Below are 18501 nucleotides of genomic sequence, written 5' to 3'. Positions count from 1 at the left end.
TTAATTTGCTGCAAAATCTTTTTATTTTTAAAGTTCAGTTATTATGTAACCTTTATGCATTTGTAAGAGGGAGCCTTGAAGCCTTGAAACTTTGCCAAGTATGGAAAGTGTTTTCTCTATCTGGATTTTGAAATAAATTAAAGCAGCACCTTTGAAGCATGTAATTTCCTGTTGTCTGCACTATAGCAGCAGTACCTAATTTATTCACCTATACTGTCTTTAGAGACCGTAATTTTTTTTTGGCTTATATGAAAACTTTGACCTTTTTCGTCCCAAACTGTAATTCATTCTTCTTCAGCCAGTCTATTGTAAATGTACTAATGTTTGTAAGATAACTGTAACATTGTATGGCATTCACTCACTTCTAGGAAAAAAATTATATGTAAGCTTTCAGAAAATATTGACTATGTATTTATTTTACTCCTTTGTGCTAACAAAGCCTGGTCATACTTGATCACTTTTCTTTTACTAAAGTAATGTGAATTTGAAATGTTATGTGAAAACCCCTAAATTGGAGATACCTTGATAGGCTAGTCTTCTCCTTCCCATCTTCCTTGACTCTCATCTGGACAATTAGGCCCATCAACTGAACAACAAATAGATAGTTGCAGAGGTGAGGGATTCTAGTGCCCATAAAAGTGGAGAATACTCAGTATGCTGGATAAAAATATGTGCAGACTCCCAAGCCTTAATAACATTCTAGCTACTACTTTACCTTACTAAAAGAAAGGGTTGCTTTAAATGCATGTGCACATTTTAATATGCGTATTAAAGACTTTTGATAAACACTGCCATCCACTGTACTATGCTATAACATTTTAACATGCATCTTATTTTTGCATTTTGCAGAGGAGAATTTACTTTATGCTCTATGTGTGCACCATAATACATATAAATGGCCTTTTTAAACATGCTACATGAAAACCTATTGGTAAGAGCTATATGGAAACAGAGCTGTAGAAATACCCATGCAGCTTAAGATAAAGGAAAGAGTGCCCAAAGAGAAGTATAAATTGGTTCATAGGAAGAACAACCAACAATATTTGCAAGTTACTTTATTAAACGCAGCAGTGATGAATTTTTAAATGGTTTCTAGCTACTCTTTAGTGTTGATATTGAAACTTAGTTGAGTGGAGTGGAAAAAACATTACAGTTTTGTATATACCTTGTGGGTTTAGTACAGTGTTTCTCAATTCCAGTCCTCATGGCCCACTAACAGGTCATGTTTTCAGGCTTTCCATTATTTTGCACAGGTGATTTGATCAGTTTCACTGCCTTAGTAATTACCCCAGCTGTTTCATCTGAGGGAAATCCTGAAAACATGACCTGTTAGTGGGCCATGAGGACTGGAATTGAGAAACACTGGTTTAGTATCATAAACCTTTGGTGCTAGCTGCTTATTTGTAATATTACCCTGAGCGCAGAGATTTTTTTAGTTTAACACTACAGTACTAGCCTATGTGGCTGGTAAGGCCTATACCTAGACTATACTTGCCTTTTTTTATTTTCGTGTTTCTTTTTTCTAGTTTGCCTTTGTACATAAAATATTTCCTGTTTTTCAGGGAACACTGCCTTGCTGTTAAAGATCTATATTGCTTCAAAGAATGGCTCTCCATGGAGGAGAATTCACGCAAAGGGATTTATAAGTCTGGCTTAATGTTGCTGACACTTCCAGACTGTGAGAAACTTCCCAGCATGCAGAAGAATCCCAGGTCTTGTATTAGGATTTCTTTTTTTGGTAAGGTTTTCTTGTAGACATCTTTCTTCCAACAGCTTTTAAAAGAATTTTTAGCTCTTGCCATCTTACCAAATTAAGATGCTAGAGAGCTTAATTTAATAATTTTGCTGTCTGTAGATTTTGTATACTTATGTTGGCTATGCAGAGCCAGATTTGTTCAATTGGTAACATTTACAAATAGCTGTGTAATGCAGGTACCTACGTAACTAGATATATATTGAAAAATGATTGTTTAGGTAGCTAGTGCCACATTAGTCCTCATTGGCAAGAATTCTCTTTACTGCCCTTCCAGGGGAAGGCTGTCAGAAAATTTCAGAAGTTTGGGGAAATCTCCTCCCACTCCAGTGGTAACAAACACACCATTTACCCACTTCAGCCCCGGAAGGATTTACCCCCTTCCTGACCAGAGCACTTTTTGCGATTCGGCACTGTGCCGCTTTACAATTGTGCGGTCGTGCGACGTTGTACCCAAACAAAATTGACGTCCTTTTTTTCCCACAAATAGAGCTTTCTTTTGGTGGTATTTGATCACCTCTGCAGTCTTTATTTTTTGTACTATAAACAAAAAAGAGCGTCAATTTTGAAAAAAAAAAACATTATTGTTTACTTTTTTCTATAATAAATATCCCCCAAAAATATATAAAAAAAAATGTTTCCCCAGTTTAGGTTGATATGAATTCTTCTATTTTTATTATTTTTTTTTATTAGTAATAATGGCGACGATCTGCAATTTTTATCAGGACTGCGACATTATGGTGTACACATCGGATATTTTTTACACTATTACTATTACTGTGTAAATTACACTGGCAGTGAAGAGGTTAACCACTAGGGGGTGATGAAGGGGTTAAGTGCGTCCTAGGGAGTGATTCTAACTGTGGGGGGGCTACAACACACATGACAGCAATCACTGCTCTAGATGGCAGAGAGCAGTGATCTCTGTCCTGTCACTAGGCAGAATGGGGAAATGCTTTGTTTACAAAAGCATCTCCCCGTTCTACCTCTCTATGACCCAATCACGGGCACCCAGTGGACATCGAATCTGCGGTACCCACGGTCACAGTCACGGAGAACGTGGTGGGCACACGCGCGCCCGCAATGCCACTTCTTAAAGGGGAAGTACCTGTATGCCCTTTTGCCCACCAGTGCCATTCTGCCGACGTATATTGGTGTGCTCTGGTCGGGAAGCAGTTAAAGACTGATAGAGGATCTGTGCTATCCCACTCAGACTAAACAACATTTTTGCCTAGGGTGGGGCTTTAATAGAGTATATTAAATGATCAGATTGTAAAGTGTGTCCAGCTTTAGAGACAAAATAGAAATGTACTATGCTTGACAGAAACCTAATAATACATGTTTTTTGGGGTAGCAAAATGATTGTCGGCGCATGAGCGGCTCTTAGAGGATGGTGGATGCATTATGAATGAGCTCCAGTCCTGCTCCGCTCTCCGTGGCCCCTGTTCAGCAACACAAGCCTTGTACAGATCCAGGGGTGAGTAACATCAGACCCTACTCCTTCTGGGCATCCCATGGTGAAATTGGCTGCCAAAAGCCATACCCCCAGTCCCAAACCGAGCCACGGCATGCTACCACCATGGAGTGGTTCCTGTCTAGGCCTGCACCCCCTGTCTCAATTTCACAGGAAGACCCGGTTGAGCATATCCACGTCCTTACAGTGGCTCACACTCCAGTCGCTGTTAACCACTGAGATGCTGAATCAAAAGCTCCAGGCATTAATTCTCCAGCTAACCCTCACTATATCTCAGGAGGTTGGGAAGCTTTCTCAGGAACTGCGGGGAAAGATAGACCAGATTGTGGAACGCACAGCCATGCTGATGACATGATTTAATATGTGCATGCTCTGGAAGAGGAGAATTTCTCCCTTAAACATTCAGTGTCGCAATTGCAATTATACCAGGAAGACCTGGAAAATAAAGAAAGACACCAAAACCTACACATTTGAGGGGTGTCAGAAAATGTGCATGACAATAAGATACATTCCTATCTCCTGGGTCTATTTAACTATCTGGCTCATGATATAGACTGGCGTGTGGACCTTGGTGACTAAATCCCCTGCTGGAGCCAGGCCAAGAGACATAGTGGTACATTCCCATTACTACGACAGCAAAGAGGCCATCACCCTAGCAACTCGCAATCATACTCACACTGAATACAAGAGAGATAAAATGTAGATCTTCAGCGATCTTTCTCCTATCACCTTGACAAAAAGGCGCAACCTGCGACCCATCACCGCACATCTACAGTTTATTTAATGTGCCTGTCCTCTCTGGATCGAGTCCACTCGTCTAGACCCTCATGGTCGCTATGCGATTTTGAAATGTGAATTTATGTCCACTACTCTCACGCTAATGAATGTCTATGCTCCTAACTCTGTTAAGATAAAATTTCTCACTGAGGTATTTGAGGTATTACAACAATACCCCCATCTTTTTACAATTGTTGGTGGCGATTTTAATGTTGCTTTCTCCCCCTCATGAGATAGAAGATCCTTGTTCCACACCAATTTCCCTCCTCCAATGCAGTCTCTAGCCACTTCTTTTCAGAAATTGATCCGCTTTCATCACGTTTGATTCTTGGAGAATAAAACACCTTACCAGTAAACAGTTCTCATTCTAATAATGTGGTGTCATCTGAACTGGGCTCAATAACCTGGTCTGATCATGCCCCATTATCCCTAAATCTCACCCTCTCAAAGGCCTTCCCTAAAACCTGCCATTGGCGACTAAACGAATCCCTCCTAAATCAGCTGGACACTAAGGAGAAACGTTCTCAGGCCCTGACTGAATTCTTTCAGCTTAATACCGGCTCAGTGGAGGTGGTGTCCATCCTATGGGAGGCTCACAGGGTCTTTTTTCGAGGGCAGTGTATATCAGAGGGATCTCGCTTAAAAAGAAATGCAGCAGCCAAAAAAATCCCTCTTAACTAAATTATGCTCTGCTGAGCATCACCTTGTGTTCTTCCCTATGGGGGCTTGTCTTCTTGCAGTGACATTCCTATGTCAGCAACTCAAATCCATAGCTATATCTGCTACTGACAAATCATTACTCTGGGTGAAACAAAAGTTTTCTGAGTACTCTAATAAACCCTATGTGTCTAAACTCAACCAACGTCCTTTTCACTCCTACCATGATTTCCTGTTACAGTCTACCCATTGTCCCCAGGCTATGGCTGGGGTATTTGGAGACTTTTATTGTAAACTCTACAATTGGTGTAGTGCTAATAGGAACTGTATTATAGTCCAACATGAACTTTCATTGCATCGAATAGATTATGAATCAACTCCACTTAAAAGTCCATAATAACAACAGTAGTAAATCTTTCAAAATCCACTTGTGACTACACCACCACCATTACCCAAACACACTGCCTCTTCTTAGGTAGATAAAACAAGCCTAGGTATTTCTCAAAATCCACTCCTTAGCAGCATGGGGATAAAACTACAGCTCCTTCAGATAGATAACAGCAAGCCTAGATGCCTCTCAATGTCAGCTCCACAACCACATGGGAATAAATCTAACAGCTCTCCCGCCACATGTAGTACCCAATAGAGAGAGAAACCACTTCATAGTGCAGACATCCTAGTTGTCTTTTATTGAAAAGTTTAGAAAATTGGTTGCACTCACATTTCAGTAAGGTAAAACAGGCAAACAAAGGAAACATCCAGTGTTTCCAACCAGCAAAATGACGCTTCCTCTTATTGGAACGAAGAGACCAACCCGTCCACTGTTAAGCCACTCCCTATATATATATATATTGAGCACAGCACATGTTCGGCCACGCCCCTGACAATATCAGTGATAACACAATGCGTAGGGAGGAGCCAGTGACATGACTTGTGTGCTGGGATGCAGCAGCCATTTTGTTGGTTGGAAATGCTGTACGTTTCCTTAGTTTGCCTGTTCTACCTTACTGAAGTGTGAGTGCAACCAATTAATACAATTGTGTGCACGAGCCCCAGCACAGATTTGTGTGTGTAAACACACAAATCTCTGTGCTGTCAGGTGAGAGGAGACATGTCGTTTGTTCCTAGTAAAAAGGAACAAAGATATTACTCAGTCCTATCCCCATACAGTTAGAATACACATTTATAAATACACATTTAACCCCTTGATCGCCCCTAGTGTTAACTCCTTCCCTACCAGTGACATTTACACAGTAATCAGTGCATTTTTATAGTGCTGATCGCTGTATAAATGTCAATGGTCCCAAAAATGTGTCAAAAGTGTCCGCCGCAATCCCAATAAAAATTGCAGATCACCGCCATTACTAGCAAAAAAAATAATAATAAAATGCCATAAATCTTTCCCATAGTTTGCAGACGCGATAACTTTTGTGCATACCAATCAAATATAAGCTTATTGAGATTTTTTTTTTGTTTTTTGTTTTTTACCAAGAGTATGTAGAAGAATATATATTGGCCTAAACTGATGAAGAAATTTCTTTTTTAAAAACATTTTTGGGGATATTTATTAAAGCAAAAAGTAAAAAACATATATATATATATTTTTCAAAATTGTCGCTGTTTTTTTGTTTATAGCGCAAAAAATAAAAACTGCAGAGGTGATCAAATACCACCAAAAGAAATCTCTATTTGTGGGAAAAAAAGGACACAAATGTTGTTTGGGTACAGCATCACATGACCGCAGAATAACCAGTTAAATCGATGCACTGCCAAATCGTAAAAAGTGCTCGGGTCAGGAAGGGGGTAAATCTTCTGGGGCTGAAGTGGTTAATGGCTAACTGCACATTACTGGCTGCAACGCATTTCATCATTGCCAGTACATTCAGGTTTGGACATTCCTGCAGTGTGTTTCTTGAGGTTCATTTTACAGATATTGAATAAGAAGCAGTGCACAATACTACAGTTAAATTACAGGTGACACACCCAGATAGGAATGCAGCTGTTGGATGCATATTAACTGCAGCTGGGTATGCAGCATTCTCAGTCACAGTAGATAATGGTGTCATCAAGTGCATGCAAATGCAAGTACTACACATATTAATCTGGACATACCTTCATGCAAGATTTTAATTGCTTTGAGGATACTTATTTAGGTGTTTTAGATTTAATTAAAAATATAGTTTATGAAGGTGTTTTAGTGCTCCAAGATAAAAAAAAAAAAAAAAAAAAAAAAAATCTATCCCTCACTTCCCTTCTCCATTCTACCAGTAATAAGGTTGTTGAAAATATACTCCTGTGTCCACCACAACTCAACAATAGCGATGATGAGCTAGCTGAAATTTGATTCGCCTAGAGTTGAAAATGGTAAAAAGATTAGCTGAAAGCTAATTTTGAGGCAAATTGCAGTGAAGTCAATAGATACATTTTGATGGACAATTTTGGCTCCGTTAGGTCTGTTGGTCAACCTACTGCCAAACAACTAGAATGAGAAGCCAGGTGCTACTATGAGGGATCTTTGCCAAGTGAAAATAAAAAAGTAAAGTATGGTAGGGACCTTTTCATGTGGCTTCAAGTGCAACATGAAAAACACACAAAAAAAACCTGGAAGCTGATTGGTTTCTATGAAGAGCTGCACCAGATTTTGTACTCCTCAGCTTTAGTAAATCAACCCCAGTGTACTTTGATGACATATTTTGGCTTTGGAATCAATGATTTTCTTTTGCAGATAGCTTTGCTTCCAAAACAGCAGCAGCACCCTTTCTATTTAAATCATATTCTGTAAAATTGTATATGATCCTCATGCCCCAACTTCTTTACCTGCTTCACAACACACCTGTGGTTATTCCACTGAAATTTTTTCGAGTGATCAATTACCTATTCAGATTACTCCTTTGGCATAACAATCCCCCCAGGATCAAACTGGAACAGCTACAGTATCCAAAGGAGGGGGGTGGTCTGGCACTCCCCAACCCTTGGATATACTATTTGGCTGCACAGCTGCAGCATTTGATTCGATCTATGGCTCCCAAGTCTGCTGGCTTATTAGCCAAACTCCTATTTGTTAGCATACAAGAAAAAGAACCACTGCTCCAGGAGTATAAAGATAAGGCTGATTGGAGTATCTTGCAGAGTGGGCCTGGAAGCACGGCTGTTTCAATGGCCCAACAAACAAATGCCTACTTACACACACCTTCAGAAGGTGTGGAATAAGGTCAAACAATTGCAGCAAGTAACAGGGTATACAGCTTAAGCCCACTTTGGGGGAATAAATCATATTGAGAAACTGGCCAAACTCCAACAGGGACCCAGGTGGCGCTCCATGGGAATAACTCACCTCCAGCATGTCTTTCACAACGGAAGACGGCTTTCTTTCGCAGACTTGCAATGTAAATATGCAATGCCTTCCAGCATGCTATTCTACTACTTACAACTAAAGCATGCTGTTAAAGGTACCGCAGTGGAATGGGTACAGTCACCTGCCCCTGTTTTGCACATACTGCAAAACGCAACAAACACAAATGGTATAATATCCCAATGCTATTTTATGCTCTTATCCACACTCTTGGAGGGATTCCCCATGAAAGCAGTGATCCAGTGTGGGGCAGACTTAGGCCCTATTACAGGAGAGCAGTGGGAAGAAGCCCTTCAAGATGTTAACACTTGTTATCAAAAAGTATCCCTATCATACATCCTGTTGCAAGCACCCTATACCCCAGTCAAGCTTTATAGAATGGGCAAACTTCCCAACCCGTTCTGTGGAAAGTGCGAAATAGTGGCAGGTGAGTGAGTGAGTGAGTGACTTGTATAGCGCTACCTATGCGAACTGAATCGCCTCAGGGCACTTTCTTGCCACCAGAGTCCATCTGCGGCTTTGCGTGGTCCTCTGGAGTTGCCCCAAACTCCATAGATATTGTAAAGGGGTCCTGGCCACGCTTAACCAGGTATTTCAAACAAATGTCCCTCTTTATCCACTATGCTTCCTTCTAGGTGTACTGGAGGGGGCAATCCCAGAGGAAATGAAAGGATGGCCTTTATTCCAAGCTAGGAAAATAATACTTATGAGCTGGAAATTTGCCACTTCGTTGTCGGTTAAATCCTGGATTTGGCACATGGGTAACTCCCTTATCATGGAAAAATACATATATCAACATAGGGGGAATCCTAGGAAATTTGACGGATTATGGGCCGCATGGCTTGATACACCAGGTATTAGTCCCAGAGAACTGGTACAGTTGACGCTGCTCAGATGCCCATAGATTACCATAGATTCAATGGATGCCCGGGGAAATGCTTGCTGGAGCATAATATATCATTGCAGGGAAAAAGCAGGGATGGTATGGATGTCAGTACAATGGCAAGGGATTGCGGTGTCTCACTATAAGGAATTAAACATTGAATGTGCCATACAATGACTACTCATTGTTACCTGTTTATTGAAAGGCATGACTAATGGTTCTGTAACTGATTTTTCACTGACAAATGGATGTGTAATGTGATACTTGTTTGGATTTGCTTTGTTTTTCTTGGGCAATAAAAACTTTTTGATGAAAAAAAAAAGTAAAAATGTGTGTAAAGGTGTGTTTTCATCAAGTAATAGTGGGCCTGCTTTGACTGGAAGAAGTAGCAATAGCAAAACATCTAAAAGCAAAGTGGGAGGCCACAGGGAGATGCCTTCCTAAAAATATTAGAGTTATAGTGGAACTTCAGTAATTTTTTCAACTTTCCATCTATTAAATCTTCTGCCCTTGTTGTGACAGAAAAATACATGGGTGACAGAAAAATACTACAGATATGGCAATTGTATTAAAAAATGATTTTTACAAATGTCACATTGCATTATAAATGACTTGCTCCCTTGGCCTGCATGGAGCAGTTTATGTAAAAGGCGAACTTAATCTTTAAATTTGATACTCCAAAATACCATATTGCATTATGGTAATCATAATTACTCATTAACATAAAAGCAGCAACCTTCTTTTATTTTTTTTTTTTTTTTTCAATATTCTTGATCCAGCCTGCTCCCTCCCTCCATTCTCACTTAGGTGAGAATTACTTGAGCCCTGCTGCAGCAGCCTCCTCGAATATCTACATCAGATATCTCAGGAGACATCAGCTTACCCTCTGTGACTGGGCAGACCCAGTGGTAAATTATTAAGGGGCTGGCTCCCTGAACCCAGATAAGACAGCCAGCTCCTGGTGATGTTAAGAATGAAGATGGCAGCGCTGGACCCAGCGTGTGGCTTCTGATTAGCTGATCACAGCGGGACATCATTGGATTCAATAGGCAGGTGAGTGTGGGAATTCAAAATATCTCTCTGTAATTATGATCTATGTACCACAATGTCACAATTTATTTTGAATAGTCTATGTATTGAAGTTTTTTTCAGGGTGCAAAAAAAAAAGTACCCTGTTGCCAGTCGCATGACTCTTGGTAAATTCAAAATAATCAAGGAACCACCTAGGGCTTCTCCACACAGTGAGAGTCAAAGGGTGTATGCACAAATAAGAGTTATTACACAAAAAGTGTAAAAGGTAAAAAGTGAAAGGGAAAATGAAAGGAACAGCTTTCTTTTGGTGATATTTGATGACCTCTGCAGTTTTTTATTTTTTGTGCTATAAACAAAAAAAGAATTTTGAAAAAAAAACTATATTTTTTACTTTTTGCTATAATAAATATCCCCGCAAAAAATGTATAAAAACAAATTTCTTCATCAGGTTAGGCCGATATGTATTCTACTACGTATTTTTGGTTAAAAAAAATCACAATATGTGTATTTTGACTGGTTTGCACAAAAGTTATAGCATCTACAAAATAGGAAATAGATTTATGGCATTTTTTTTATTATTTTTTTTCTACTAGTAATGGCAGTGATCAGCGATTTTTAGAGGGACTGCGAATGTGTGGCAGACAGATCATACACTTTTGACACTTTTTTGGGACCATTGACATGTATACAGCGATCAGTGCTATAAAAATTCACTGATTAATGTGTGAATGTCACTGGCACTAGGGGGTGGTCAAGGGGTTAAATGTTTTCCCTGGCAGGTGCTTATAACTGTGGGGGAAGGGGGCTGACTGGGAGTACAGAGAGATTGCTGTTCCTAATTACTAGGAACAGACGATCACTCTGAACTCCCCTGACAGAACTGGGGTCTGTTTGTTTACATTGACAGATCCCTGTACTGGCTCTCTGTGGAGTGATCAGAGTGACCAGTGAACATTGCAGCCACTGGCCATGCGCATTGGCTCCTCCGCTGTGCCGCGGGCGCACACGCCCACTATAGCTGTTAAAGGGACCACTGTACAGCTATGGCATTTTGCAGGAATATGCCGACATGCCTCCATATAATGACGATGGCTGGTCGGCAAGTGGTTAAGCAGCAACTTTGTGAGAAGCAATTAGCAAGGAAAACAGTTCAAGTCTCCAGCATCTGAACAGGTCTGCTAGGGGTTAACCTGTTCACTTTGATAATGGTCCATAAATGGCTTGGTAAAACACAACATACAGGTGTATACAATGTACTATTAACAAAAAAGCACACACACAGGTCGGACTTGATGGACTTGTGTCTTTTTTCAACCTGCATGGTAGATGCTGGCTTGGAAAAGACAGTAATACCTACATAGAAATGACTCCAGACTAGTTGCTAGAAAGCTTAAGGATTTCCTGCGTGTGCAACCTGTAGGTAACGGAAGTGAAAGGAGTAGACCTGTGCAAAAGGAAAAAATTTGTTTAGTTTTGTTTCGTTTTAATTCGTTAATTAATTAATTTTGTTTCGTTATATTCGTTAAATTTGTTAAATTAGTTTTCGGATTTCGTTTCGTTTTCTACCGAATTCGAAAAATCGGTCGCATTCGAAAATATTTCAACCAAATTTGAAAATATTTCTACCGGATTCAAAATGATTTCAACATGATTCGAAATTATTTCAACCGCATTCGAAACTATTTCAACCGGATTCGAAAATATTTTGTGACCCGACTTTAGGACCATGTATCTCGGGGTCACTTGGTGCTAGAAACCCCAAATTGGAGATGTTGTAGTGCTAGTTCTATTGTGTTTTCATACCAAATTTAGTGTTTCTAGCTATAAGTGACCCCGAGATATGTGGCCCCAAAGTCGGGTCACAAAATGTAATTCTCTGCTGCAGAAAAGTGCTTGGCATTTTGTGACCTGACTTTGGGGCCACGTATCTCGGGGTCACTTGGTGCTAGAAACCCCAGAAAAGTACTTGGCATATTGCCCATATCTGGGGTCACTTGGTGGCAGGTGACGTGGCAAGTGGACAGTCCACAACTTGATCACGTGGCACTCGGGGCAGGTCACGTGGCACTCGTGGCAGGTGTCATGGCAAGTGGACAATACACAACTTGTGGCAGGTGAGGTGGCAAGTGGACAAATACAATACACAACTTGTGGCAAGTGGACAATGACATACAGCATATGCACTTGCCTTGCGATCGACATCCGTGACTTCTTCAATCAAGCATGCTGACAAATTCATTGATACCATAAATATAAATGAAATAAGATGTGTGTGTTTTTTTTTCACTGGTACACTGCAAGTATGAGAAGTTGATGTGACAGATATATATAAGTAAGTAACTAACCATCTTCCAAAATTTCTAATTCAAATAGAAAAGATTAGAAAAAAATATAATTTAATAGAAGAAAATAGAAAGAATATACAACCATCTTCTGAAATTCGAATTTGAATAGAATAAATTTGAATTTCGAATAGTATGAATTCAAATTTTTAAATTAATTAATTTTAAATTTAGATAGAAATGATTATAATAAAATAGAAAATAGACTAGAAAAACGATAGAACAGAACAGAATAGAATATATTATATTTTATTCTGTTCTGTTCTATTGTTTTTCTAGTCTATTCTTTTATATTCTATTAAAATCAAATCATTATATACTAAATTCGAATTTTGGAAGATGGTTATATATATATATATATATATATATTTCTTTCCGACATTCAAATTTCGTATAGAATGAATTCGAATTTGAATAGAAAAGATTAGAATAGAAATAGAGAATAGACTAGAAAAACAATAGAACAGAATAGAATATATTATATTTTATTCTATTCTGTTCTATTGTTTTTCTAGTCTATTCTTTTATATTCTATTACATTAAAAATGAAATAGATAGTATCTATATTCTATTCTGTTCTATTGTTTTTCTAGTCTATTCTCTATTTCCATTCTAATCTTTTCTATTAAAGTCTAAATCATTATATACTAAATGTGAATTTCGGAAGATGGTTTTATATATATATATATATATATATATATATAATTTTTTTTTTCTTTCGACATTCGAATTTCGTATAGAATGAATTTGAATTTGAATAGAAAAGATTAGAATGGAAATAGAGAATAGACTAGAAAAACAATAGAACAGAATAGAATATAGATACTATCTATTTCATTTTTAAGTTGGGGTTTCTAGCCCCAAGTGACCCCGGGATACGGGGCCCCAAAGTCGGGTCGCAAAATGTCATTCTCTGCTGCAGAAAAGTGCTTGACATTTTGCGACCCGGCTTTGGGGCCCCGTAACTCGGGGTCACTTGAAGTAAGAAACCCCAAATTTGAAGACGTTGTAGTGCTAGTTCTAGTGTGTTTGCATACCAAATTTGGGGTTTCTAACTACAAGTGGCCCCAAGATACATGGCCCCAAATTCGGGTCTCAAAATGTCATTTTTCGAATTTGATTAGAATTTCATCCGAATTCGGTTGAATTCGTTAGCATTGTAATTCGGTAATTCGGATGCTTCCGAATGTCCGAATAACGAAAATTCGTCCGAATTTCGATTCGGAACGAAACGAAATGCACATGTCTAGAAAGGAGCTTAGAAGGTTTGATTGCTCTCAGAGGGTATGGATTGGAATAAGCTTTTGTTGGCTTATAATATCCTTGGGGTTTTAATGCCAAATTTACCTAAAAATTGTGGGTTATGTAGCTTCCAATAATTGTTGAAGTTTAAGATTTCTTCATAAGGGTGGGAAAGAAGCTGGGCGTCACTACTTTTTTAAAGAGTAACTCCACTTTTGTTGAAAAATAAAAAATATCTCCTCTGGGTGATCTGTGTACAAGACAAGGAGTTTACCAAACTTTATAGCAGAGTCCAACCTGCTTCTGTATGCTCCATTATGCCCTTGGAATGCTGATTCCTGAAAATCAGTGTCTGCGTTTATTCTAATCACCTGATGCTCATGCAGTGTTCTAATGAGGAAAGTTGCACCTTAGTGCAGACTTCTTGGAAAGTCATGCAAGCAGAAAATTACATTACTGGGGAAGTTCTGTACACCGACTGTGTATGGAATGCCCCCTGGGTTACCCCCATATTGTATTGAATTTTACAGAAAATTACAGTGGCAACAGATTGAAGACATTTTTAACCAGTTCCCTACCACCGTATTGTAAAATGACGGCGGCAGGAACTGTTCCTCCCTCCGGGTGGGCGTCATATGACATCCTCTTCTTCCCGGCTTTGTGGAGAGTGCACGCACGCCGTATCACTGCCCGCGATGTCCGTCGGGCACCCGTGATTGCCCGGTAATAGAGCCAGGACATGGATCTGTGTGTGTAAACACACAGATCCGCATCCTGTCAGGGGAGAGGAGAACTGATGAGATGTTCCGTGTACAGAGGAACACCGATCAATCTCCTCCCCTCATCAGTCCCCTCCCCCCACAGTTAGTTTCACTCCCTAGGACACACATTTAACCCATGCAGCACCCCCTAGTGTTAACCCTTTTCCTGCCAGTCACATTTATACAGTAATCGGTGCATTTTTTATAGCAGCAATCGCTTTATAAATGTGAATGGTCCCAAAATAGTGTCAAAAGTGTTTGATCTGTCCGCCACAATGTCACAGTCAAGATAAAAATTGCAGATCGCCGCCATTAGTATTAAAAAAAAATAATAATAATAAAAATTACAAATCTATCCCCCATTTTGTAGACGCTATAACTTTTGTGCAAACCAATCAATATACGCGTATTAGGATTTTTTTTGGACAAAAATATGTAGAAGAATACATATTGGCCTAAACTGAGGGAATTTTTTTTTTTTAATGGGATATTTATTATAGCAAAAAGTAATAAATATTGTGTTTTTTTTTCAAAATTTACGTTCTTTTTTTGTTCATAGTGCAAAAAATAAAAAAACTGAGAGGTGATCAAATACCACCAAAAAAAAGCTCTATTTGTGGGGGAAAAAATTAACAAAATTTAATTTGAGTACAACGTCGCATGACAGCGCAATTGTCATTCAAAATGTGACAGCGCTGAAAGCTGAAAATTGGCTTGGGCAGGAAGGGGATGAAAATGCCCTGTATGGAAGTGGTTAATAAAGTTAAGGCCCCTTTCAGATGGGCCTTCTGATCAGAAGGTCCATTCATTCATTTATGGACAGGCAGGTGTAAATAAACCATTTGCACCCACCTACCTCCAGGTCCAATAAAAAAGGGAGAGGTGTGTATTGCAAGGAAGTCAGGTGTAAACAGAGCACAGAGTCCATTTACTCCCAGCCACTCATAGAGCAGAGCTAGCTCTGCCCATATACTGAGTGGAGAAGGATGTGTCATCTGCCCGCTCTGATCAGCATGGGATCAGCTCACAGAATCATGTGAAAGGGGCCTAATTTTATTTATTTTTTATCATGGTTTGTGTAGCGATTGTTAATGCTATATTTTTATTTGCTTTATATTCTCACAAACGCGGAGTTACCTTTTAAGTGAAAAAAAAAGTGTTTTGTTTTTTTCATGCATTTATTCCAGGTACTCTGTTTTAGTTTGTCTTTACTTGTGTCACATACTTTATAAACTCCACATAAAGAAGAGTACATTTGAAAATCATATTTCTCTCTTTTTGTCTTCCAGAGTTGCATAAGGAAAGCATTACTAGTAAGTTGAATTGGAAAAATCATTTCATCATTGCAAAATGTGTTTCATTTTCTTTCAGCCACATTTATTATACATTTTGTGACCCAAATCTAAAATTATGAGGATAGTTGGAAAACATTAAAGTAAATGTTTTCAATTTAGCGCAGCTGGCTGCGGCTGTATGCAAGCAACTGTGACTCCGTGGTGCATATATGCACTAGTTCTTTACATTGTATGGTCTTACACAGCCATGTGAATGAGCCTTGCAATCAAGGTTTTACATGTTTCTTGCAGTATTTTCCTTTCCATAAAATATTTTTCATTCACTCGCAATATGCCTTAGAATCTGCTGGAAATTTTGACTAATCAATGCTCTTACACTCCTTGCATATCATAGCCCGCAACTCTTCTGAAAATGTCTAATTAGATTCTCTGTTGAAAAATAAATTTGAGGCTAGATGGACTTTAATGGTACCACCATAGACAACAACACATACGGTACATTTTATTAAAAATATTATTTTATTATATCAATTCAATAAAAACACAAAATAGTGTGCCATCTCACGGGCACTAAAACACCCTCTCTTCATTGGATGAATGCAAAGTAATGACTGAGACTAGCTAGTATAGTCTATCACATTAAGTTTATTCATTTCTTCTGTGGGCATTGCTTCTTTGGGAGTATATATCCCTAGATCAGGGGTGCCCAACCTTTTGAAGAGCGAGGGCCACTTAAGCGAATTAGCAACTTGTCACGGGCCACAATGAGCGGAGCAAGAGGATGACAGGTCCATGTCCACAGACACAGCCCACTCTACTCTATGGCCCTCTGATCCAGTCCAATTCGCCCAGATGGAAGGGGCAGATCCCTTCCTATTTTTTTTTTTTTTTTTTTAGGTAGGCGGGTGTAAACAGACACAAGTCCGTTTACAGCTGCTGCTCCATAGAAGTGAATAGTAATTCCGATTGTGTTGAATCAATCACCTGAAAGGGGCCTAAGGCTGCTTTCACACTGATGCGCTGTGATTTGCCCAAAGCGTGGGTGCCGCACAGTGAACCTGTGGATTTTCTGTGGGTTGGCTGCACTTTGCCATAAACATCTATTATATCCTGCAGGTGTGGCGAACTTTTTGAAGGCGCAACAAACCCGCAGGTAATAACAGAAGTCTATGGTTCAATGCAGGTAACCCTCAGCTGCACTGCACCTGCGGATCAGTTTGAAAGCAGCCCAGTAACCATTGCAAAACAGATATATCCATATATACTGTGAATTTAGTAGAAAATTTACCTTTAATAACCGTCTTCCATTCTGGTATTGCTGGCTGTTACTGTCCCAGGTGGAGTGCATTTGGTATCACACTGCCTGTGACAGGAGTGGGCACCATACAGGAAGCATTGGCTTATGTGGCTCTGCTCTGCAGCCACTTGCTTCCACTACCAGGGGCTTCATTCACAAAACTGCTGCTCTGGGATGGGGGGAGAATGCCAATCAGCAGTGTTCAAACTCTAATCAAGAAGTGGAAAATTAGGGGTTCTGTTGAAACCAAACCACAGTCAGGTAGACCAACTCCAATTTCAGCCACAACTGCCAGGAAAATTGTTTGCGATGCAAAGAAAAACCCACAAATAACTTCAGATGAAATACAGAACTCTCTGAAAACATGTGGTGTGGTTGATTCAAGATGCACAATAAGGAGGCACTTGAAGAAAGATGGGCTGCATGGTCGAGTTGCCAGAAGAAAGTCATTACTATGCAAATGCCACAAAGTATCCCGCTTACAATACCCCAAACAGCACAGAGACAAGCCTCAAACCTTCTGGCACAAAGTCATTTGGAGTGATGAGATTAAAATTGAGCTTTTTGGCCACAACCATAAAGGCTACATATGGAGAGGAGTCAACAAGGCCTATGATGAAAGGTACGGAGGTGGATCGCTGATGTTTTGGAGATGTGTGAGCTACAAAAGCACAGGAAATTTGGTCAAAATTGTTGGCAAGATGAATGCAAAAAAATACTGGAGGAACATTTGCATCATCGGCCAGGTAGCTGTGCATGGGACATAATTGGTCATTCCAACATGACAATGATCCAAAACACAAGGCCAAGTCGACTTGTCATTGGCTACGGCAGAATAAAGTGAAGGCTCTGGAGTGGCCATCTCAGTCTCCTGACTTCAATATCATTGAGCCACTCTGGGGATTCATTAGGGCAGTTTTTGTTGCCATTATGATTTAAAAAGAGTAAACACAGTTGATTGCTAATAAATGGCTTCAGCCAAACGCTAACCATGAGTGAAAGAAACGTTTTTGTGTTATCATTCATATTCTCTGAAAAATGGCCAAGAAATCATAAATTCTGCCAGGGTATGTAAACTTATGAGCACAACTGTATATGGCTTAACTCACCAGCATTTATAAAAAAAGTTATAATAATTTTGGGTTGAATGACCTTTTACTATACAAAGAATAATCATTTAAAAGCCTTTTTATGTATCCTAGAAACATGTTATAGAGGCAATGGAAGACATTACCAAGGAAATGTCAACACTACAGCTTCAGGAACTCCATGCCAGAAATGGAGTCAGCAGGTAATTTATCTTACATCATATTATACACAGAACAGAAGCAAAATACTTAGTCAAGGGCAGCCCAGTGTCTCCGGCTTTCTTAAATTCCAGTTCTCTTGTCTCAGGAAAAATGTCAAGATCCAATGTGTTATCTTAATATGGGAAAAGAGCTAATAAAATAAATTCTTATCCAGTTGAGACCTTTGAAAAATATTTCCTGTTCTGCACAAGCACCTGCATATTCCTCTGTTGCACCATAATGAGATTTTCTAATGCTTTATTTGGTTATAAAATACGGTAAGTAACTTACGATATAAACAGACTGTATAACAGTTCTAAGAAATGATAAGTGGCTGCAGCTGCAGT

General features: G+C 39.3%; 1 protein-coding gene across 1 annotated transcript in view; it reads left to right on the top strand.

Annotated features, from left to right (window-relative positions):
- The window catches only part of MUSK (muscle associated receptor tyrosine kinase), a 308402-nt gene that overhangs the window by 198418 nt on the left and 91483 nt on the right, over positions 1-18501 (top strand). The window contains exons 10-12 of the mRNA XM_077475264.1: positions 1563-1738; positions 15563-15586; positions 18068-18156. Coding sequence (XP_077331390.1) covers positions 1563-1738; positions 15563-15586; positions 18068-18156 — 289 coding nt within the window. The remainder of the gene's footprint in view (positions 1-1562; positions 1739-15562; positions 15587-18067; positions 18157-18501) is intronic.

The sequence above is a fragment of the Lithobates pipiens genome, unplaced genomic scaffold (genome assembly GCF_037356315.1).
Source record: "Lithobates pipiens isolate NorthernLeopardFrog02 unplaced genomic scaffold, aLitPip1_a1.2 Scaffold_13, whole genome shotgun sequence".
In the NCBI taxonomy this organism is placed as follows: Eukaryota; Metazoa; Chordata; class Amphibia; order Anura; family Ranidae; genus Lithobates; species Lithobates pipiens.
This window is presented reverse-complemented; position numbering and strand designations above follow the sequence as displayed.